The sequence below is a fragment of the Argiope bruennichi genome, chromosome 7 (genome assembly GCF_947563725.1).
Source record: "Argiope bruennichi chromosome 7, qqArgBrue1.1, whole genome shotgun sequence".
In the NCBI taxonomy this organism is placed as follows: domain Eukaryota; kingdom Metazoa; phylum Arthropoda; class Arachnida; order Araneae; family Araneidae; genus Argiope; species Argiope bruennichi.
The window spans coordinates 83,389,401-83,414,313 of record NC_079157.1 but is presented as its reverse complement, the minus strand read 5'-3'; the positions used below and the strand labels follow the sequence as shown (position 1 = coordinate 83,414,313).

General features: G+C 31.7%; 1 protein-coding gene across 2 annotated transcripts; it reads right to left on the bottom strand.

Moving 5' to 3' along the window:
• Positions 1-7,414: 7,414 nt before the first annotated feature.
• On the bottom strand, positions 7,415-19,733 carry LOC129974874 (uncharacterized). Of its 2 annotated transcripts, XM_056087642.1 has the most exons (3): positions 19,618-19,733; positions 11,408-12,441; positions 7,415-8,024 (listed from the first exon to the last, which is right to left on the bottom strand). In XM_056087642.1, exons 1-3 carry the CDS (start codon positions 19,657-19,659, stop codon positions 8,021-8,023), a joined length of 1,080 nt encoding a protein of 359 aa, XP_055943617.1. In that variant the 5' UTR covers positions 19,660-19,733; the 3' UTR covers positions 7,415-8,020. The 2 variants fall into 2 exon arrangements, with proteins under 2 accessions (XP_055943617.1, XP_055943616.1); XM_056087641.1 differs by lacking the exon at positions 7,415-8,024 and having other exon boundaries at positions 11,145-12,441.
• Positions 19,734-24,913: the final 5,180 nt, after the last annotated feature.

Below are 24,913 nucleotides of genomic sequence, written 5' to 3'. Positions count from 1 at the left end.
CTGGAATCGAATTCCATACTTCGGAAAATTTCGTTACTGGCATTTTTACTTATATTGCTTGTTAATCTTTCTGCTCCAATCAATTCTTCAACTTTTTCCTAGTTTCAATAAATTTTTGAATCCATATTGAACTAGACTGGAAATCAATCAGTTGCATTTTAAATTCTTCAATTTCCAACTAATCGAATTGGGATAAGTTCAATTTATCAAATGAAGTCACATCAGGGTACACAATAAAATTTCGCGTTTCTGATAATTCTTTGAACTAAAAACATCTCGCTGAAAATTCCTTGATTGAAGAAACAATTACGGGAATAAATTCTTCAATAACTTTTTCTTAGTCTGGTTTCTCATGTACATCTAAATCTTTAATATATGCAATTAAATTATCATCATATTTCATCATGAAGACAACTGTTTTCTTTGTGCCTTGAAGCTTAATGTTCAATTCATTAAAATGTTGGCATATGTCTGTAAAAAACATCAATTTTGAAAGCCATATAGCATCCAACAACTGAGGATATTGTTCCACCTCATTTTGCAGAAACAGTTCGATTTCGTCCAAGCAGTTGTGGTGAATAGCATATAAGCCAGTTAACAACTACGCTACACGAGCATATGCTTTTGTATAATGGTTATGTTACTACTGGGTATACAGGTGCATTAGAATCAACAGCTAAATACTATCCTCGCGCATTCCAATCTGCTAAATTGGTGACCTCGGACGATGAACCTTCAACCATCGTACAGCTGTTGTAGCGCCATCTACCCACAGCAAACCAAAGTCGTCAGATTCACTTGACGCAGCAACCCAAAGTCGTCAGATTCACTTGACGCAGCATCAGCAACCACACACACTTCGCTACTGAACTGGGTACAGGCCCATTAGACAACAGCTAATAATACATCACCACTCAACAGCCATATCGTTCGGCTCACCTCCGACTCACTGGAGGGAGAGTCTTTGGTGAATAGCATATAAGCCAGTTAACAACTACGCTACACGAGCACATACTTTTGTATAATGGTTATGTTACTGGACTGCTAACCACAAGGTCCCAGGTTCTATCCTCGCTCATCGCAAACCCCTAAACAGTCAACAAATTTTTGAAGTACGTTCCCCCGGCTCAACCAGCGAACATTATTATTCATTAGTAAGCCATTATATACCGAGTTGACTTCAGCCAACTACCGTTTATTTTCGCGACGATATGAGGTTGACTATTTTTGTGACTTACGCCATTACATTATCAAGAGATGTTAAACCACTCTTAAAACACAAGGCTTGTTGATGAATAATACAGTGGAATAAAAGAATCGTCTCTTTAAAATAAACTAATAAAGCCCCCCCCCCTTTTTTTGCCACCGTATTTGGGGCATCATCAGTTTCTGAAACAATACTTTTCAAATAAACTTCTTTCTCAGCAAGCGAATACTTCATAGTGAACTGTGTTATTTTGAACTAAAATGCAAACCGCCTTGATCTCGCAGCGTGTCCAAAGTATTGCGTTGCGTGCCACTGGCTCGCCATACCTGATCTATATAGTGTAGATAGCTGCGAAAGTTTGAGTCAAATCCAATGAAAGGCTCACAATCTGCTGATCTATACTTTCAGAAACATGTAAGCGTGGTAATTCAAGAATTCAGTATCTTAAATAAATAAAATTTGGTAAGAGATTTTGTGACTATAGTTTTATGTCAAATCAGCTGGGGAAAAACGTGTCTAAAACATCAATTTTGTATCTATTAAAACATGCCAGGAATTAATCGCCAAATAACTCGCCATTGATGAGTAAATTCAATTCAGTAAAAATAAATCCACGCCAAAAGTTAATATTTCGTAATTAAGGTAAGGCGTTATCTAGCACGACAAGTTTGTTAGAGAATATGCGAGAAAGATTTGAGAGAACCAATTCCGCTGGTTGAGTTTTAGCCTTGAAAATGCACGCGAAAGTGCAAATCAACAAATGCCAATCCCTTGGTGGATATCATTTAAAATTTGATATGAGTTTAATTTAAAAATAAAACCTATTATTATTATCAAATTTTATCATGTTCACTTGTATTCAGATAGCGGACAGACAGATTTCCAGTGAATGCATTTCGTTGGAAATTTGATAGAAAAATATGTGTTGGAATAAAGACTACATATCGAATTTCTTTTATGTAGCTCAAAATGTTTTTTAGCTATCATATTCTTAGACAGACAAAATTTTAAAAATGTGTTTTTCATAGGGAAGTCTGACATGTGGGAATTCACAAAATCTCTTGTTCGAATTTTTTTAAAGATTACAGTATTTTATCTTTGTATACGAGAAAATAATTATGAGTGGGCTAAAAATGATTAGTCTTGTATCTTTTTTATTATCCAAATTGTAGAATTTTTTAAAAGATTATATAATCTGTATTGCTATTTTATCAGAGTCAAACGAAACATTTCCTATCCACTTTTGTTCATTGTATATTGTAGTATAACAATAATATTTTTAAAAGTTATCCAAAAAAAAGTCAGTGATTCGCTTAGTTTTTAATTATTTAATATTTTAATGAAAATTTCAAAAAAATCGCACCGAAATACTCACTCCAACATCCACATATACATGTCATTGAATACTAAAGCGAAACGTTCTTTATCAACATTTTGGCAATTACTGCAATCTTAACAATGGTAGGAAATCATGCGATTAAATATTTGATGAAATAATGATAACGATGAATTTCAGTGCAATGACGAAATCCATTGTTTAAAATTGCGCACAAAAAATATTTTTAAAAAAATTGAAAAATTCAGGTAAAAATCGCATATACTATCAGTAAAAAAGTTGTCGCGAAAATATAACGCAAAAATTTCGCGAAATAATTTAACAATAATATTTTTAAAAGTTATCCAAAAAAAAGTCAGTGATTCGCTTAGTTTTTAATTATTTAATATTTTAATGAAAATTTCAAAAAAATCGCACCGAAATACTCACTCCAACATATACATGTGCCAAATTTGGTAATTCTAGATCAAATGGTCTATCTTGTAAAGCGTCAACACAAATACGATATCTTTTTTACTTTTGTACACGAAATATAGAGAAAGTACAGTAATCGTCAAAAAATTCGAACTCCAGATTTTGACAAATCTCGTTTAGACCTCCCTTGGTTCGATAAACACATTTTTGCAAAATGTTCGTCTTTCTTTCTGTTACAAAGTTAACTGAAAAGCGCTTTGATCTATTCGGATGAAATATGGTATACGGTCTTCAGATCAAATTTGTAGATTTCTTCAAATGGTGAGCAAAATCCGTTCAGAGGAAGTCTGCCTGTCCAACTGTTCGAATATAATTTAACACGATAATTACAAAACGAAGAGGGTTAGAGGGATAAAATTTGGAACATAAATTTAATATCTATATTGAAGATACCTGTCAAATTTTGAGCGAAATTCAACAAAGAGTTGACCGTCTGTCTGTTTGTACCTTCAGAAATATATAAAAGCGATAATTCAAAAATGCAATGACTTAAATGTATCAAAATTAGTACGTAATTTTGCTACTTTAAGCGTAGTTTTGTATCAAATTTTTGTTTCAGTCGGTTGGGTAGAACACATTTGATACCAAAATTCTGTTTTTGGATATTTTCGTCCGCATGCCAGGAATTAATCGCCAAAATACTCGCTAAAGCTCAGATTCAATAAAAATGCTAAATTCACGCCAACGGTTAATATTTCGTAACTATTGTACGCCAATATGCAAGGCGCTATCTTTATAGCATCTCTTTATAAGATATTATGCGAGAAAGTTTTGGGATGACCACTTCCTCTGGCTTATTAATAGAAATAGAAATAAGTATTGAAATAATATGAATGTGGAAAATTAGACAATGCATAATTTGAAGTTATTTATCAATTGATCAAAGCATAGAAATAACGCCTATTGTAGCTCAAATAGAATATTTCTTAAAAAAATGTATCTGAATTTCGATTTGTGTTAAAATTAAGTAATCTCAACGTAAAATCATGACATGGTTAAGTAATATAGAAAATGTTATGGATTCTCGGCAATAAAACCTAAAATAATTCTTTCCATCAATGACTCATTACTCTGATTATTTCCAAATACTAATCTTTCTCACGAGAGTATGACGGATTAGACAAAGATTGAGTTATTTTAAGGAGTAATTATAATAGTATTTTATTTCTCGTAAAAAAAATAATAGATTAAAAATTTGGAGTATAATAGATTAAATGTATTTGAATAAGCGATCATATGTTGCAAAATCAGCAGAGGAAGTTCTTTTTTTTAATACTCTCCAATATATCTTAAACGATTGGTACAGCTAATACAGATATGAATTACATGTTAAAAAATCCTTTTCGAGATTTCTTGTCATTTAGATTCATATATGTAATAAATTATTTCTCATTTAAATTGTGTAATTTAGTGTCCTGAATTAGTTCATTGCCATATTGGGTATTTGATCCCAAAATGGGAATTTCCTTTAATAAATCACAAAAGAGCTTTCGTTGTAGAACTCATATTTTACTAACGCCCACGCTTTCGGATCAATACACTTATGCTAAGTCAAGGCAATTATTTATTATCATTTTTTTTTATATTTCTCTTTATCGCTTGATGGAATGAGCTGATACAAGATGACCATATATCTTAATATTTTACCTCGAGATGTTCTAATAAATGGGGTGGGGTGGGGGGGTGTTAAAATGATATTATCGTATTTTCTAAATATTACTTGGTTATTGAAAAGGGTTGGAAATATGGAAAAATTTTAAAACGTTTTAAGTAAATAAAATGATAGTTCAGAAACAATGAATTCAGGATGAACTCATTCTACAAGTGCACTCTCTAATCAGAGCATCAGTGGCGTAAATTGAAGGAAACAGTAGCATACAGTGGCAGATGTAAGGATTTTGTGGCCTTTGACAGCTATGAGATCCATCTCTTAAAAAAATAGATACATTTGGTTTCATATTTCAATTTAAAACCCCTTTAATGATTTAATTTAGGTTAATTTTTACTTTCTTGTATGTGTAGTATATAGAAAGCGTAGTAATCGTTAAAAAAAAAAAAATCGAACTCGACATTTTGACGAATCTCTACGTTTTAAACTACCCCGAGTTTTAAAAAAAGCATATTTGGAAAATGTCAGTCTGCCTGTCTGTCTGTGACAAATATAATTTAAAAACACTTTAACCCTTTAAAGGGCCATTTTTTTCTAGTCATATTATGTTAAAATATTTTTAGGCTTGAATTTAGAATAAGAAAATGGATTCATTCAACTTAGATAAATTTAATTTGATTCATTAATTAATTTAGTTAATTAATAATTAAGTAACACATCAAGACACATCATTTTGTGTAAGATAAAGAACTGAGGCATCTAAGTTTCTGTCTTAGTAAAAAAAAATTGTCAGAACATATGCCAACCTACATACTTTCCTACAAATATTGATAAATTTGGTGGGAAGCATACTTGCCACGGCCCTAGAAAGGGTTAAGCTAGACGGCTAAAATATATATACTGTCTTTACATCAAATTCGCAGATTTTTATCAGTTTTAGATCATTAAAATTTCAGTAGAATCTGTTCAGAGGAAGACCGACTGTACAAATATACGTTAACACGATAATTACAAAACGTAAGAAAGCTAGATAGATAAAATTCGGTACACAGATTTGACATCATCGCGTTAACTCCAAAACGGAATGACTTAAATATATCAAATTGGGTATGAGATTTTGTGGTTATAAGTGCATCTTAGTGTCACATTTTTCTTTCAATCGGTTGGGGAAAATTTGACTGAAATACAAATTCAATTTCTAGATACTACTATCGTATGAAGGAATTAAGCGCCAAATAACTCGCCAAGGTTGACATGATAGATTCAGTAGAAATGTTTTAATTTACCTCACTAGTTGAGAAAAACGTTTGTAAAACACAAATTGGATTTTTTCGATACTATTAACGCATGTCAGGGATTAATCGCCGAATAACTTGCCAAGGATGACACGATAAATTCAGCGAAAATGCTAAATTCACGCCAAAAATTAATTTTTTGTAATTATTGCAAGACAATGCCATGAGAAGCATTATCTGGTATAACAAGTTTATGAAAGAATATGTGAAAAAGATTTGAGACCACTCACGCTGGTTTGTTTATCTTTCAGATAATTAATATGTAAAGATAATATTTCAGTTATCAATAGATTCGATTTCCCCAAGTCAGAAAAACACATTTTAGAAAAATGTATATCTGCCACTATATGAACACGATAACTCAGAAATGCTTTGAGTTAGACAAATGAAATTTGGGCATGTGCCATTTACGCTAAATTTGCAAATTTCTTTAAATTTTTAAAGAAATTCATTTTCAAAAAGTTTGTCTCTGTTTCAGTACTAGAACACGATAACTACGAACATAAAAAAGCTAGATGAATAAATTTTGGTGTATTTGATAATCAAAGCGTTGTTGTCTTTTCAAATGACTTTCTTAATATGACCCTTTCAGCTAGGGTTTATACAAAAACCAACTTTTTAAAAAACCGGTTTTAGCCGGGTTTTGAATTTTTGTCAAAAAAAAAAAAAATTGAATAAGGAAAAATAAAATATTTTCCCCTATTCTATTTTTTTTTATTTTATTTTAATTTATATAATATAACAAAAAACGAAATCAATATCAAAGTCAAAATATAAAAAACAAAATTGAAGATTACATATACATATTACTTACACAAAATAACGGAAACTCATACAAAAATTTCAAATAATATTTATATTATTTTCACTAATTTTAATTTCTCCTAAGAAAATAGGATTTTAAAAAACAAAATATCCATTGAACGGTGGCTAAGTCTCGTTCTTATTTTGGACACAATATTGCCTGAAATGGAAAATACTCGTTCACTAGTTACTGAGTTTGGCATCAAATTACAAATCTAAGTTTTTTTTGTTCTTTTATTCGTTTGTTCAAATAATGAAAATTCAGCTTTCATTGTCTTTGGATTTGTAAGTGTTTCTTCAGGGTCTTCAAGAAAATAAAGAATTATATTATTTCCGACAGTTATTTTATGAACTGCTTTCAAATTATTATGTAGATAGCTCGTAGATGCTCCTTTGCAGCTCAACATTTTATTACATTATTTCAGATTGCCTTGTCTATATCGAACTTTTTGAAACTATCCCAAACTTCCGACTTACTCATTTTTTTATCTAAAAATGAAATTAAAGTTATTGAATAAATATTTTTGACGTTTATTTTACAATTTTATTATTTTAACTATTAATATTATTGCAATTTAAAATAATCTAATCTACACATTTTGTAGGAATTTTGAAAAAAAAAAAAACACTTCTTAATCTAATTCTGATGCTTGCTAAAGACATAATTTATGTTAAAACGTTGCGAAAGAAAATATGGAATATTTTAACACCCTGTATAAATAAAATTTAAATTTTAAAATGTAAAATAGAAAATATAAACATAAAAATTAAACATATTTAATACTTACGTTATTTTTACCAAATATAACAACTTTATATTTTTGTTTCCAGTTTTCACCTTCACAATATTAAGCAAACCTGTCGTGACTCGAGACGGTTCGGATTTTGAGACCACATTTCGACAATTCCATTCCATCAAGGGGCGAGACGCGGAACGATGAGCACATTTGACCTTGGATTTCTCGCATTAGATGCCTTTTTAGTTCTATTTTTTTTTCACGTGTATGTGAGTGTTATGTCATTTCTGACAGCATTTTATTTTAACTGAATATTTCGTATTGATATGGCTAGTTCAAGTGGTGTAAAAAAGCATTGAGGAGTGGTACGAAGAAAATTTTATATGATATCATTAAATACTATGATCAAGAAGCAGAAAACGGGGAATTATTTATTCCTTTCACACGTTCCTCGAAACGAGCCAGTCAAATTGCTGACGTTTCTATTAGCACCGACTTCATACCAATAGACACAACATCCGACGAGAAGCAAGAGATGAACTTTTTCAAACTTTTGTTTCACCTAGAAAAGAAAATGAAAAGGGATGTTCATGAAAAACATAAATTGACGAATTCGAGGCGCAACTGTGCAGTGCACAAGCACTGGCCAACGCAACTTGCAACGTTGAAAAAATGTTTTGCTGTCCGTTGCATAGAATGAATAGAAAATCAAATAAGTTCAAAATTAATTTTTACACAATAATATGAATTCTTAAAACCGGTTTTCTCAATTTAAAAACCGGTTTTCGAATGTGACAAATATACTTTAAAAAACCGGTTTTTGAAAACCTTCAAACCCTACTTTCAGCTACATATTATTAATAATTTAGCACATTTCATTCTTATTCCTTAGTATTTACTTCAGATAGAGATCTATGGCAAGTTTATTGTTGAAACTACCCTGCTTTTATATTTCTTCTTGCCCATTATCTTTTAGGAGGTAATAGTGAACATATTCACCTATTTTTTAAAAATCTTTCTTAATAAGAGTTGAATTATCTAAAATGTAAAAAATGAGTTTCCTCAGCGTGAAACATTTAAATTTTAGTACCATAAAATTAACCATTATTTATTTCTATTGAAATATGTGATCCAAATTAGTTTTCTGTTTTCATTTCTTATTCTTTATACCATATTTTGTTTTTAAAGTTCAGAAAGATTGTTAAAATTATTTTCACCTCCTTCTACAACTAACGACATGATTAATAGAAACTCTATTTTACTTCTATTTTTCTTCCTGCTCGAATTGCCTAGCATAGTACAAGAAAAAAAAAGGGGGGGGGAGAACTTAAAGCTACACTTGAGAATTTTAATTTATCGTGATCTCATAACGGGACATTTGATACGCCCGAAAAACAGTGTCTTAAATTAAGGAGAAATTTCTTGAAACAAACAGACATTATATATATATATATAAAATTTTAGCAAAACAGTTTTTGTTTTAATTGAAGTTTAATCTCTTCCTCTTTAATGTGTGCAAATTTTAGGGGAGCTGACAAAAGATACATAGTACAATGAACAGAATAGCGTAAGACTTCTATACAAGTAATATTTATATGACTATCAAAATGTGAAATTTAAAAATATTTTGCTGAAGAAAACGTTAAAACACATTGACATAAAATATTTAAAATTTCATAAAATAATAAAATATGAAAATTTCAGTAGCTATTAATCTTGGCGATTCAAATTCGGGGAAAAAAATAAAAAACTTCTCTGTCTCGGCTGAGAGCGCGTGTATAATTACTCTTTACGCATACCAAAATTGGGAATTTCGCATCTTATCTAATTATTTAATCAGCAGGGGAAGTCTCCCCAAAATTTTCTTGCATAATCTCTAATAAAGATATTATTTCAGTGAAAGCCTTGTAATGCACTGGTGTACAATACTTACGAAATATTAATCTTTGGCATGAATTTAGCTTTATATTGAATCTATCGTGCGATCCTGGCGAGTTTTTGGATTTGGCACAAAATTTGGTAGGTGTCTAAATTGAAGTTGTTAAATTTGTGGGCTAAATTTTATCAATCTAGCTGTCTTCGTTTTGTAGTTATCATGCTAACTTTTATTCGAAAGCCGAACAGACAGACTTCCTTAGTTTTGCTTACAATTTGACAGAAATCTTAAATTTGGTTTTAAGCCCGTATACCATATTTCATCCATCTAGCTCAAAGCGTTTTTGAGTTATCGTTGTCACAGATAGACTGACAGGCATTTTCTGTCTGTCTGTGTTTTTCGAACTCAGAGAGGTCAACAAGTGGAGATTCGTCAAATTTAGATTTTGAATTTTTGATGATTAAAATATTTTCTCTATAGTTTGTATACGAGAAAGTAAGAATTAAATCTTGTTAATACTTTATAATAAGGATTACTCATTTAGATGTCTGTTGAAGTTTAATTAAAATTCGTATTAAATGAAGGATCAGCAGTTGAACTCAAACTTTTCCGACTAATAAAAGATATTTGATTACAATTTACCCTAGAATGCATGACTTATTATTTAAAAAAAAAGAAGAAATATATTTGCTTTGAATAGTTGCATATAATTAGGGGGAAATATATGAAAAGATTTGTAATTATTTTTTCATAAAATTTTTTAAAAAATTAAAAATGTGCTAATGGATATATTATGAATTAAACTGTAGCCCCGTGACACAAATCACATTATAATAATTCTACATTAAAAATTAAAGTCCCTTTTTATCAATATATTTTTTAAAATGCCAAAAAGAAAAAATATTTTGATAGTATATTTAATCGTAGAGCTATTCTTACAACAGCCATTTTAGAATTTTTCCAAGTTTCCAATTTTAATCTAATTATACTACCGCTATTTCCATGTCTTTCCTACAAATATTTATCAAAAAGCTTTTAAAATGTTCAGAAAAAGCATTTCGAAACATTCATTATCGCCCTTTAGAATAATCACGTGAAGCTTATAAATGGAAATAAAGAAGTATATGCAAATGGCTACACGGTGCATTGAAGAGTTAAAACTGAAATAAAAAGTGAAACCTTGGAGCTCGCTTATTACTTGGTATCATATAACCCTTACTGGCACTATCGATAGCATGAGGTGAAACAGCACGGAAATCAGTAACGTCTATCAACAACATAGAAGAATGTGTGTGTGTTTTGACACACACAAGACAGGCCGTTTGACCTAGAACTGCCAAAGCTAGGCATAAATATACCTTGGAAGGTGAAAATATGCACTCCGCAGTCATTTGTTTGGGGCAGGGTGGTTATAAGAATTTTTCATCACTTAACAATTAAATGGGATTTTGAATCTTTTCATAAAAACGTACAAAAACAATATTGGGCAAAATTATTTTTTTACTATTTTAAAATGAATAAATTATATTTTTAATGATTGCAATTTTACTGTTGCCCAATTTTCATTTTAATTTTGGTAATTTTTAAAAATAATTTTAGTGAAAACGAGTTAGTATTGATTCAAAATTCAATTCAATTAATTCATTAAGTAGTAATTAAATTCTAAAAATATTAAAATTATTTTCATCTACAGCAAGACAGATAAGTCAATTTTTTTTAAGAATCATCTTTCGTCCGAAGTCTAGCACAGCAAGAAATGAATGAAAAACCAATTACAAAATTCCATCTTCACAAAAATCAATGAAGTCAAGTTAAGTAGAAGTATTTGAAAACTAATCATTACACATTACATTGAATTACATCTTTGTCCAGCCGTATGAATTAATAATCGAACTACTTATTTATAAGCACCCTTATACCACAACTTATTCTCAGAATCGACAGGTAATTTATAAGACTACAAAACAATACTAAATATGATACATATAAATACATGCAGTGGAAAAAGTAAAAGAATGTTAGATTCATCTCAAAGTTATTTTAAAACTTATTCGATTTTGCTCACGCACTTTCCATTTTGCATGATTGATTCTCTCGAATTGCATCTGCATTTTTTTGCAGATTTATCGTAAATCATTTTAAGTCCACAAGATGTCTCATCATCTTTCATCACGAATAAGCCGACAAAGAAATTATCCTGGATAAACGTCCATCTTGTGTGCAATATAGGTTGCCTACAGAAACGGCGTTTCACATCTTCGTAATTACATAATGCACAGTGTGGGTTTCTGTACCATTTCCAGCCCTCATCTCCATAAAATCCAACCACTGCCATATAAGCAGCACATTTCTGCATAATGGAATCATCCGTCCATTCTTTGGAACAGTTGGAAATCAATCCTTTTTCACCAGATTTACATATCTTAACAAATGGAATCACACTTTTTTCCGTTTCTATTGTTAATGTTGTTGCTTCAGAGGTTCCGTTGTCGTCCACCATCCAGGACCTGGTGAAATTATCGAACCTCAGACGAGGTAGGGTAGAACTATCGACCGCTTTAGATAAAGATTTTAAGTGAAGATTCCACAAAACTACTTGATCACGGTCGATATTTTCATTACAAAGCAAGCAGAAGTAATTTTTATAAGTTATTTTAGTCGCCAAACTTGTGGCTGGAATCGTCAAGAAAGGATCGTCAGTATCTTCCCCGTTGCTTCTACAAAGACTTTCAATATCCAAATCTTCTCCGTTTTGGCATTTATCAATCATAAATACGCCAATTTCTGAACGATAAAGTGGAAGACATTTTATATCAGAGTTTATAGCTCTTGGTATACCGGTACCTCTATATTCCGAATCTAAGCAACATGTGTCAAATTCAGAACAATTGTTGTCACAGTTACAGTTGTATGTGGCGAGTTCGTCGTTCTGTCTACTTCTCTTGCAATTGTCCACAGGTTCACAGTCAGCTCCCATATCTCCCAATTCACTGTAGATGATATCTCCAAAGTTGTTAGCGAATGTTTCCATCCCGTTACAAAGCACTGAAGCTGTGATAATCCAAATAAGAGAAATGTTCTTGGCAGAAATTAGGAAATACATCTAATGAATAAAGAAAATAAGCATTAATTATTACAATGATGCAGCTTCATAATTTGTTACGAGAATAGTTGAAAATACAATTACAAATATTTTTCAAATCAAATTAACATTGTTATAATGAATTTTAACTCATTTATTTCTGATTTTCCGAATTTTAATTTTTATTATTATGATTGAAACTCAGAGTCGGCCTTCTTTATAAAGAGGCCTAGGTGCAAAACACCATTTGGGGCTCTAAGTTTTTAATAAAGCAAAAGAAAAAAAACAATTGAAAACATATATTACAATTGCATGCTTATTTAATGCGTGATTTTATTTTTGCTATTAATTACTTCAGAGAAATCAGAATTTTTTGCAATTTCTTTTTCGGTGCTTAATACAGCAAGTGCATTTAAGCGTTGTGCACACATGCTTGACCGAAGACAATTCTTTGTTGATTTTAATTTGCTGAAAGAGTGCTCAGTACTTGTCATAGAAACTGGCAACGTACAAAAATGTTTTAAAACAGTTAATATATTTATAAATCATTCATTATAATAATTATTTAGTACGTACTGCAGTATGTCTTGTGCGTTAGTTACATCCCTTTTATTCGAAATCAAATCCCATAGCAAACCAAATTCTTGGATGAGGTTTACATTTACATCACTGTTATAAAACTTTTTAAAGTTTTTAGAAAATTTTTCTAATTCTTGTTTTATTTAATTTTTTTAAATCAGTGATTTATTTGAAATTCTTTTAAATCTATTTTCTATCTGTACAATACCAGTATCAATTACAGCGTTAAAATTAACATCTATCCCCTACAAGGTTTTCTCTCATTTCATCTTCAACTATTTCAGAATATAAGCTTTTACTTTTTTTATTCGTTTTTCAGGAACATGTTCTAAAATATTCAAGTTGCGTGCTATCTCTTTAGTTTCGTCTAAAACTGTGTTAAATTTTGGATTTTAGTTTTAATTTTATTGACTAAATTAAATTTAATCAATCAAGAACAATTGTTTTTGCTTGAAATAGTTTTATCTATTTTGGCTTTCCAACGAGTGTCTTATAATGTTTTAAGAGTAATATTTGAATGTTTTTTGTAAAATATCCCATATTTTTTATAGATGCAGAAAATAAGCAATAAAAAGTTTCAATATCAAAAAAAAAAAAACAAAAAAAAAAACAGTATATTCTGCTGGAAGCGGCATCACAAATCCATAAATTAAAGAAATGTAATAGGCAAGGCACAAAAATTGCATGAAAGTTTAGAGTAATTATTCTAGATTGTACACCTTTATATTTCCCTTTCATGTTGCAACCATTGCTGAATGTCTATCCTTTATAATTCATTCTTCTAAAATATCTAAATCAAGTTCATACAATCTTTTCAATGGAATTTTTGTCAGTCTTTCTCAAGTTACACCAGTTGCTTCAATAAACCCTATAAATGACTCATTTATAGTTAAACTTTTCTCTTCAAAATTTGCATATCTAATAATGACTGACGTTTGTCTCTTATGGGAAATATAAGAAGTACAATCCATTTGGATACTATAGTACATGGCTGCTTTCGAATCGTCATTTTAGTTCTTGATCATGTTTGGGCCCCCACAATCCCGGGGCCCCGATGCACAGCATCCGCCGCACCCCCCCCCCCATATGGTTGACACTAATTTATATTACTAAGTTAGTGGTAGTTATAAAGCACTTATTCTACTTAGAGAAATTTATTGAAACTTTTTTTTATCTTATATCACAATTGAATAATAATTAGAACAGAAAATTATTATATTTCCCCGCCGTGTCTGCAAAAATTTATAGGGCCGCGGTGACTTGGTGGTAAGGTCTCGGCTCTTGAGCCGTAGGGTTTCAGGTTCGAGACCCGATTTCCCCGAAGAACCGTCCTGTAAGAGGGTCTGTTGCACGTTAAATCCGTCAAGGTCAAACGTCCTCCCGCTGGTGTGGCGTGGTGTGGAGAGGGGTGTGCCAGCTCAGGTGTCGTCCTCATCATCTGACCGCGGTTCAAAATTACGAGGTCCGTCCCAAAATAGCCCTAGTGTTGCTTAAAACGGAACGTTAATATAACTAACTAACTAACTAGCAAAAATTTATAATTCTGAATTTTATCTAGCAGAAAAAAGGTTGATTAAAAATTTTTTGCCTAGCTTGGATTGAAGTTTACAGCTTTGCCTTTCAACAAAAGATAATATATATCTCCACGAGGCCGGTTGATATTCGCACAATATGATAAAGATACACAACAGCATTGTTGCATTTTTTTGCTATTAATCTATTAATCTTGTAAAATTTTAAAAAGCTCCCTTATAGATTCTTCCGAAAGGAACCGCGTTAATGTGTCCTGAAAGGTTGATAAGAAGGGTACAGATTCAGACGTTGATTTCGTCATCTGATAATGATTCAAAATGAAAACGTCCTACCCTCATGTAGCTGCCGAACGGGAATTTAATATTATTTAATCCCGGGTGAAAACTTCACATACTTCATTATTGTAAAATGTGTATTGTAACATAGAAACATTCAGATAAGTAGAATGAAATGAACAGGTTTCTCAAATTAACCGCGATATTTCGAATTTCGACTGTATGTTCTCAGTTGAAGAAGTTCTTTAAATTTGAACTAAATGTCCTGAATTATCTCAAGTTTTTTTAGTATTAATTAAACTTAACTTAAACTTAATGTCAAATGATTTATTTTTAATGATTTTGAATTGTTGTAAATAGTTTAATGAATTGGAAAAATTAGTTTCCAACCTCTATGCATCTTTCTATGTTTTATATAAGAACATCCACCTTCGCATCGATAACAGAATAAACTCTCGCATATCATCAATTGCTAATCCAAAATTTTCAATCATAAATAAAAGTGGACGTGTACTCCTTATTTTTTTCTTGATCTGAAAGTGTGGGCATACTTTACTAACGAAGTTAGTAAAGTATGAATTCTAAATTGAGAGCGTATTAGCTCTATCGAGATTCATAACAGGGATTTCCATTTCGTATCAAATGCCAAATCAACCAAAGAATTGATTCAAAACAATGGATAACAGAGTCAACACACATTTCTAATGTGACAGTATATTAATTTATTACTATAAACAATTTTTAAAAACACGTCTTTTTCTTAATTCATAATTTTGCGGTTCCCACTTTTATGCACATTATTATTCGACACTATGGAACACTATTATGTGTGCCACGGTCAAATGGGTAATATTTTCCTGAAGTCCACGACATTATATATATATATATATATGTAATGATATTTTAAACTCTTAATTTAGACCCTAGTAAAATATTCTCTTATTTCGTGATCCAATTCCACTTTCGGTTTAATTAATCCCTTTGTAAAAATAATGCTCCATCAGTACTACGTATCAAATGAAAGTGATACTTCTGTACCCTTGAAAATGTGTCAAAGGTCACCACAATTGGCTCGTGGCCAGAAATCCTATGTTATATAAGACTAGTGATCATCTGTTAGTCCCTTTTTGCCCTTCTTTCTTACTTCTGTTTTTTGTGCCACGCTGCACCTTCTTGTATATAATCATGCCTGTCACATGGAGAGAATAAAACGAAATTAAAGATAAAAAGTCTCTTCACTGCTTGTCCAACCTGCATTCTGCTTCAACCAAAATATGTTACATATTATTTAGCCGACAAGATTCGAAATTCTTTACATATATATAATGATATTTTAAAATTTAATTTAAACTTAATTTCTTAATTTTTAGCTCAATTTAGCCCATATTAACTTCATTCTAGAATATTCCCTTATTTCCTGATCCCATTCCACTTTTTCTATCTAATTAATTCAACAGAAGTTTTGTAAAATTGCTGAATATGCTAAAAGCCTCACGTTCCCACACTCCGCGTGAAGGGACAAAATAGCGCTGACTTGACAAATTCTTTTTTAAAAGATCCCTGTGTTTCCTTTGCCTGATTCGCGCGTATATAACGAAAATCCCTATCGAAATCTCATTGTATATAAGCACTGTAGAGAAATATTTTCCCTATCACTATCTCATGTTATATAAGACTAGGGATAAAATGTTCAGGAGCTTTTCCTCATTCCGCTCTGTGTCGTGCTACGTTGTGTGTGTGCTCGTCGCTCCTGCTTGTAAATAATAAGTGCCTCCCTCGGATGAAATAAAAAGACGTCAAAAAATCGAAAATCTCTTCAATGTCTTCGAAACTGCCTTCTAATTCAAAAATTATATATATGTAATGATATTTTAAACTCTTAATTTAATCCAAATTGATTTCTAAAACTTTATCTTGATTTAGCCCATAATAAAATATTCTCTTATTTTCTGATCTCATTCCATGTATGAAGCTGTGAAAAAATTACTGCGCAATCAATCTACGTCTCAAGAGAAAGTGATCCTTCGGTGCCCTTGAAAAGGTGTTAAAGGTCACCACGTGTAATAAATTGGCGAGTGGCCGGAAATCCCATGTTATATAAGACTAGTGAACATTTGTCTCTGCCCTTTTTCCTTCCCTTCTTTACTTCTGCTTTTGTGCCGCACTGCGTCTTCTTGTAAATAATCAGGTCTGCCACACGGAAGAGAATTAAACGAAATTAAAGATACGACGTCTCTTCACTGCTTGTCCAACCTGCATTCTGCTTCAACCAAAATAATGTTACACTCATATTATATATATATTATATATATTCCATTTCTCCTATACGAAGTATAGAGAAAGTATTGTAATAATTAAAAATTTCGAATTTGAGATTTTATCAAATCTCCAAATTTCAAACTTTCAAGGGTCCGAAAAATACATTTTTGGAAAATGTCTTTCCGTTTGCGAACTCGACAAGTCAAAAACGAATTGAGTTAGATTGTTGAATTTTGGCTTGTGGACTCATGACCAAATGTGTAAATATTTTCCTAACTGTGAATGAAATTCATTCACAGTTAGCTAGCTAAGTAGTTAAGTAGTTAACTAAGTAGCCAAGTAGTTAAAGCTAAGTAGTTAAAATTTGATATACAGGATTAGCATCTAAATTGATGAATGATTCTTAATAAATTTTGAACCAAACTTGAGACCATCTAAGAGCTGATCATCTATCGGTCTGCATGCATTTAAACGTATGACTTCAATCAATGAAATCCGGTATATTATCTTGCGACTACAACTCTAGTTCTGAGTGAAATTTTGGTATCCATCCACTGGCAATAAGGCAACGAAAATACATAAAAATCAGTAAAAATGCTAGATTAACGTCAAAGATCTATATTTCATAACTATAGTTTACTAGTGCCGTTAATTAAAGTTCAAAATTTTATGCGGGAGGATGGGGATAAAAAAATTTATCGGAGATTACATCAGAAAGTTTCTAGGAGGCCATTGTTATTGGTTGTAATACATCACATACACTAAATATGTTATGTGATTTATGATTTTGTAAACTGTTTTAGTTTCATTCATTTTTAGCTCTTTTGGTGTCGCTCACATATGAACAATATGGCATTAACCGCTTAACTGTTTTGCCCGTATGCCATACCTGCATCGATTTATCGAATTTTGATAGTTGTGTGGCGATCCTGCTTCCATCAAAATGACTGTATTCGGAAAACTATTTTCCTAACTGCGCACCGGAAGTACGAAGCAGTTATCTACGATCAAGCGCGCAAGCTGTGCGAATTAAAAAGATCATTTTCCGTTCTTTCACAAAAATCTGTTGTCTGTCGATGTGTTAGCGTTAAAAATTAAAAGATGTTTATTTTTATATAAAAAAAGTCGCCGCTCATTCTTTATGTGTGGATGTAACTTAACTATCCCAATTTGCAACCTTCTCCACTAAAACATCCCACAGTTGTAAGGAAAAAAGCCCCATTCAATATTAAATGCATAGATACATTCGAATACATAGATAAGTCAAGTATTCAATGGATTTCTATTTGAATCAAAATAAGAATATATTCCCAAAATAGAAGGTGTCATCGAAGCTAGATAGTAAAGAAAATAAAACAGTTAAGTGGTTAACGCATTTTCTTCTTTTATATCTGCGAAAGCCACACTTAGAAAGATTCTTCCCTACAGACTTCGATACCACACACATACACACACACACACATATATATATATATATATAAACATTGCAATGCCAGTCAGTACAGCATGATGTAGCTATTATGATGATGCGATGCGACTTTCTGGAAAATGTTACCTTCGGGCACATTTTCACAACTTGGTATGTAATGTGTTAAAAATATGTTGAAAGTTTGTAAGTATCTTTATTACTAAGCAACTTAATCTAGCATATAGTCAATTATAATTTGTCATACTTCAATAAGTTAACATTATTTTAATTTTTTTATAATTCATAGAATATGTATTTATTTTTTTTACAAATTTATTTGCAACAGGGCTAATAATGTCTTTTTAATCGAGCTTTCTGCGGAATCATTTGCCAAGTTCGATCATTCGATTGATCGAACTACATCACTCATCTCAAGGTCCAATTTTCTGACGATTACTATACTTACTACATTATGCATACCAGAAAATAAAAATTACTAGGGATAGAATATGTGGATTAAAATCATTATTAAATAAAGAATTACCAGTTTCTAGTTTATTTTATATTGAAATATCAATTAAGAATTTAATTAGTTACTTAGAATTCCATTTTACAAATCCTATAAAAGAATAACATTTATAAATATTATATTTATTTGTAGTTTATCATTTTCTGCTATTTCATCATAGTAATTATATGCTTTTATTTGCAAGTAAGAAAATGATTGATATCTATTTACTTTTTTAATAATATACTAATGCTGGTAACAAATAAATATGGTTAATTTTTCATAAAAATTTTTTTTAAAAATCATGGACATGTACATTATTTAAAAATGTGTTGAATGTGAAAATATATAGAGTCTCGTAAAGTGCACCATATAGGGCCACAAAAATATCTAAATCCGCCACTATGCAAAGTTAGACACCGATTTGTATGTTTTTTGTCAGTTCCACTTTGTACAACTTTGGGCATTATTGTATTTTAGCTTATATTTTAAACAAATGATTGAGATTAATCAAATGAGAAAGGCCAATAATTAATTTGGCGTATTATTTTATTAAATGACATTTTAAACATATGCTAGATATTAAACAATTAAGTATCAATAAGTTATACTAGAAAAAAGTATGAGTTACTTACTTTTAGTAGTATTAGTATGCAGTATTGACACTTGAAAACCATCTGCTCACAAACCAACGTTCATTATTATAAAATCAGTAAGCTGCAATCCTGTAAGCGCACTTCCTGCATTAACAAGAAAAGCGAAAAATTATACTTTAATCATAATTAATTGTATCTTTTCTCATTTTCCATGACGCACTTGGAAAATGCCGTGTGTCGATTGTAAAATCACTCAAGTGAAACATAATTTAACAAGAGCCTCTTCTTTTTCTAATCTATTACTAAAAATCGTGAAGGTCAGAGAAGATGTACCGAAGACATTAAGAAATCTTAAACTTTCATTTGATCAGAATAAAGCTATATTGCATCAACTTTTGTTAAGATCGATCAATCTTTTTACTATCTCTGACATGTTTAACATGTGATGTATGATTTCTCAAATCTGGCAATTAGCTGTAATGTTAGTTTTGTCTTAATTTTTGTTTTATTTTAAAGGAAAAAATGGGCCTTTTATACAATTACACAGGATGTAGATAATAATAATATTATTATTTTTTACTCTTTATGCATTCAGTTTTAAGGCTGCTATGTATAAACATCACCTCAAATGAAAAAGGAACAATGCTGAATGAAAAAAATTTCTTGAGAAACAATCATCTTTCTTATTTACTGGCATGCGAAATATGCAAAAAGATAGTTTTGTAATTAACGAAAAATTTGAGCTCGAGATTTTGACAAATTAAAAAAATTTAGACCTTGCGTCCAAAAGTCTTATTTTTGTCATTATGTCTAATTGTGAGCATGATAATTCAAACACGCTTTGAGCTAGACGGCTGAAATTTGGTATATGTAATTACAACTAAATTTCTATCAAATTTTGAACGGAATCCATTCGCGAAAAGTCTGAATTTCAAATACCAATGAAATTGTAAAGGCTAAAGAGCTAAACAGATAAAATTTGATACACAGGTTAATAATCCAAACAATAGAAACTTCTCAAATTTTGAACCAAATGCGTCAACCGACTGTTGATCTGTTCTGTCGCATGCATGTAAAACACAATTACTTAAGTCAATGAAATTCGGTATGCTATCTTTTGGTTCTAACTGTAGTTTCATGTCAAATATTGGTGCCAATCAACAGGCAGAAAGCATCCAAAATACATTTTTTCGCGATAGATTTAATAAAATTTTTAGATTCACGTCAAAGATATGTATTCCATAAATATCGTTCACCAATACCATACAAAATATCCGTGGCCTTTCCCAAGGTCCCTAATTTTATGAGAGAATTAAGTTTAGTTTAGTTATATTAAAGTCCCGTTTTAAAGCAACACTAGGGCAATTTTGGGACGACCGATCTTGTAATTTTGAACCGCGTTCAGATGATGAGGACGACATCTAAACTGGAATCCCCCTCTCTACACCACACCAGCGGAAGGACGTTTGGCCCTGACGGATTTAACAGACCCCCTTACACGACGGTTCTTCGGTGGAATCGGATCTCGAACCTGAAACCCTACGGCTCACGAGACGAGACTTTACCAGGCCACCACGGCCCTACGAGGGAGTTTAGGCCTTTATTGGAGAGTATGTGAGAAAGTTTATGGGAAACCACTCTCGCTAGTTTCTACCAATGTTGCTCTCGTTTCATGCAACCAACATACTAAAAATGTTATTCCTCCCCCCCCCTCCCAAAAAAATCAGTAATAACCAATGTATGTATATTTACTCTCTTCTCATCAAGCGATTGGGTCCCAAATATACTACAAATGTATAATTAAGGTATCATAATTATATACTAAATTTCATTCATTTTTGTTCTCAGACAGACATAATTCTAAAAATGCTTTTTATGAACTCGGAGTGGTTTCAAACTTGCTCGATTGTCAAAGGATATTGTCAAAAATCTTCATTAATTTGGTGTAAAATTAACTTGTCTGCTCGAAATACTGGCTTTCCTGGCAGTATAACTTATGATATGAAACAAATGCATTTACTTAAAACCTGACTTTGTTATTTGGTAAGAATGAATGTATGAATGTAATGGAACCAATTAACAACAAATTAATGCGAGTTCAAATTAAAAAGCGTACACACTCTCAAATAAAATAAGATGTGAAAATCTTCTACTACAGACACAACGTCCAAAAAAGTATTCTTTTTTTTTTTTTTTTCATCTCTATTTCAACTTTCAAAAACACGCGAGGAAATATTTGATGTAATAATGAAATTAATTTGAAATGAATCATAGTAATAAAAACCTTATTGTAAATCGAGTGTCAAATTAAATTTTAAAAATTTATTAAGACTAGATAAAATACTGTACAGAAATGAAATAGGTATAATTAAAATGGTTAGTTTTTAATAGTTTTTGGATTTTAAATTATGTAAAAAAAAAAAAAAAAAAACTATTTTTGGGAGAAAATATTTTCAGAAATTTAGCTACAAACGCCACACATTTATTGAACTTTTTTTACTATATATTAATTTTTGGACTTAAATTTTAATTAACTTATATTTTAATTATATTTTGAGTAATGAAATGTTGATAGTTATCTTCCTCCTGTATTGAAGAACATGTGTTTTTAATTTCATCAAGATCGATCAAAAACTGCAGATTTATATTATATTATGTTGACTCATCATCCGTGAATTCGAGATATAAATAAGCAGTGTATGACAAATCTTTGAAATATTTTACCATATGCACAGGTCCAAATTAGAATATGAAATTTTTAAATTGGTGGGAGGACAAAAATATGAAAACATCACCTCGAAAGTGTATTCACTTTCGAGTCAATATTTTCCTTTTTGAACTTTTTAATTGTTATCACATGCAATCTACAAACACTTCAAGTATTCTGTAGATTCTAAATTGAATCATTCAGACAAAACGGTCCCGAAATGGATGGTAAACCCACGACATCTAAAGGACTAATGTATGCAGAAATACATAGCAATATTTAGGGATAATTGAAAATATTGTACAAAGCGTATAAACTTCAGAACTGGATGAATAAAATAATTCTACGCATCTAAGTCCAACAACAAAAGCTAATTGGTTTGGTTTGGTTATATTAACGTCCCGTTTGAAGCAACACTAGGGCTATTTTGGGACGGACCTCGTAATTTGGAACCGCGGTCAGATGACGAGGACTACACCTGAGCTGGCACCCCCCTCTCCACACCACACCACTCCAGCGGGAGGACATTTGGTCATAACGGATTTAACGTGCAACAGACCCCCTTACACGACGGTTCTTCGGTGGAATCGGGTCACGAACCTGGAACCCACCAGTTCCGAAGCCGAGACCTTACCACCAGGCCACCGCGGCCCCCAACAAAAGCTAAAATATCATTATAAGTGAAACTACTTCAGAATCGATTTCAATTTATAGTAGCAATTTTACCAGTGAAGCCCTAGCAATCTTCATGGATCACCAAGTCCCTTAATCAATAAAATAATAACTTTAATTAACTGACAGTTTATCCGTCTTGAAAATGCTACAGTTTTCAAACACCCATTCCAAGTATGTTATCAGACTTTTTGTTCAGGAGGTCTCAAAGATCATAAGCTCGATTACTTCCATTGAATTCACTTGAATCCTAATTCACTCCTGCATTGACGAAAAGGGTTTTCCATCCATATGTTTCTAACTGGATATCGCCAAACTAGCAACGTGAAACAGAAAGAACATGGTAGAATTTAAAATATAATGAAAGTTTAAGCATCCTAATAGATTTCAAAGCTCAATATCGATTTCTAACTGGATATCGCCAAACTAGCAACGTGAAACAGAAAGAACATGGTAGAATTTAAAATATAATGAAAGTTTAAGCATCCTAATAGATTTCAAAGCTCAATATCGATTACTACCCTACATTAGAAAAATAGAAGTTATTCTGACTCATTTTCGAACTAAAACTTTCCTTACCAAAGCCTTTTCAGTATCACCTAACTTCCCACCTATGTTGCAAGTAAAAAATCTGGAACAAATTAATTGTTGTAGTTTCTTATGGCACTTGCCATGGACAAGTCCGCTGTTCGAAGACAGCGATTTTAAGCCGGTGGGGGAGCGTCTCTTGTTTTTTTAATAGCGCCAACTAGGGCAAAGAGTATGACTTTGCTACTCACGCATGACTCATTCGCTTGCACAACCCCTTTTTAAGGAGGGCACATTCACACATCTCACAGATAGAACAACGGAAGAACAACCATGCCCAAACCGGGACTCAAACACAGGACGCCCATATCACCGAGAAGACGCGCTACCCCTATGCCAGGACGCCGGCTCAAATTATTTTTCAGTACGTAAAATATGGAAACATAGACATTCTAAAAAAGTTTAATGTATCACTCTATTTCATCTGAATTTTTGACCTGGCAGGCGAGGAAAAAATATCACCATGAAATGTCTTCGTCACATCCAAATTTAAATGTATTCCCCTTTTATGCTTTTTATTCTTTTGCTCAGATCTTTTATTAGGATTAGATCTTTTCTCCGTCTGCTTAGAAAAAATCTAATCCGGAAGTACTTTTAAATCTCTTGGCAACATGGCGATGGCTAAATAGAGATGAAGAAAGCCCTAATCTTCAGTTATTCGTTTCATGAACCAGACATGTCATCATAAGATGAGTGTTTTCTACATTACGCAAAAGAGAAGAGAAAAAATTGTGATATGTGACAGGCCTTATTTTGAAGCAGTAATTTCATCCCGTCCTTTCTCTTCTCACCCCCTCCTTAAAAAAAATGTAAAGGAAAAAAAAACTATAACTGTTGACTTTTCTAGAATTCAGTTACCTGATGCAAAAGATTAATCAAAGAAGAGAGATAGAAATACTCTTACAGAGATTCTTATTAAAATTTGATAATTCCAGTTTCGCTCTTCGAGTAGATTCCTCTTTGGATGATCAAGCTGATTTGTATATCGCCTTAAAAGACATCGTGTATGCTCAGTTATAAAGAGACATTTTTCTTATTCATAATGTCCGATTTTATGTACAACCCGTGGGTGACAGTTTCATGTGATCAGACAACATAATTTGTGAAGATACATCCTGTAAAAAGTTATCGTGCTTATGAGTTGGTCAGCATGTTCTTAGATTTGAACCCCATTAATCAAGTTTGGAACACTCTAAAAGAGGTGTCTTCAAATTGCCTGGGTACAGCAGTAAGTTTTGCAGTCAACAAAGTCAAAAACACCACTTATATAGTACATGAATTAACTTTTTCATGCTGACCAACTTACATTTAATGATATGCAAGGCCCTATTTGGCCTTTATAACTTTTCTCAAGCGTTGTGGCCTAAT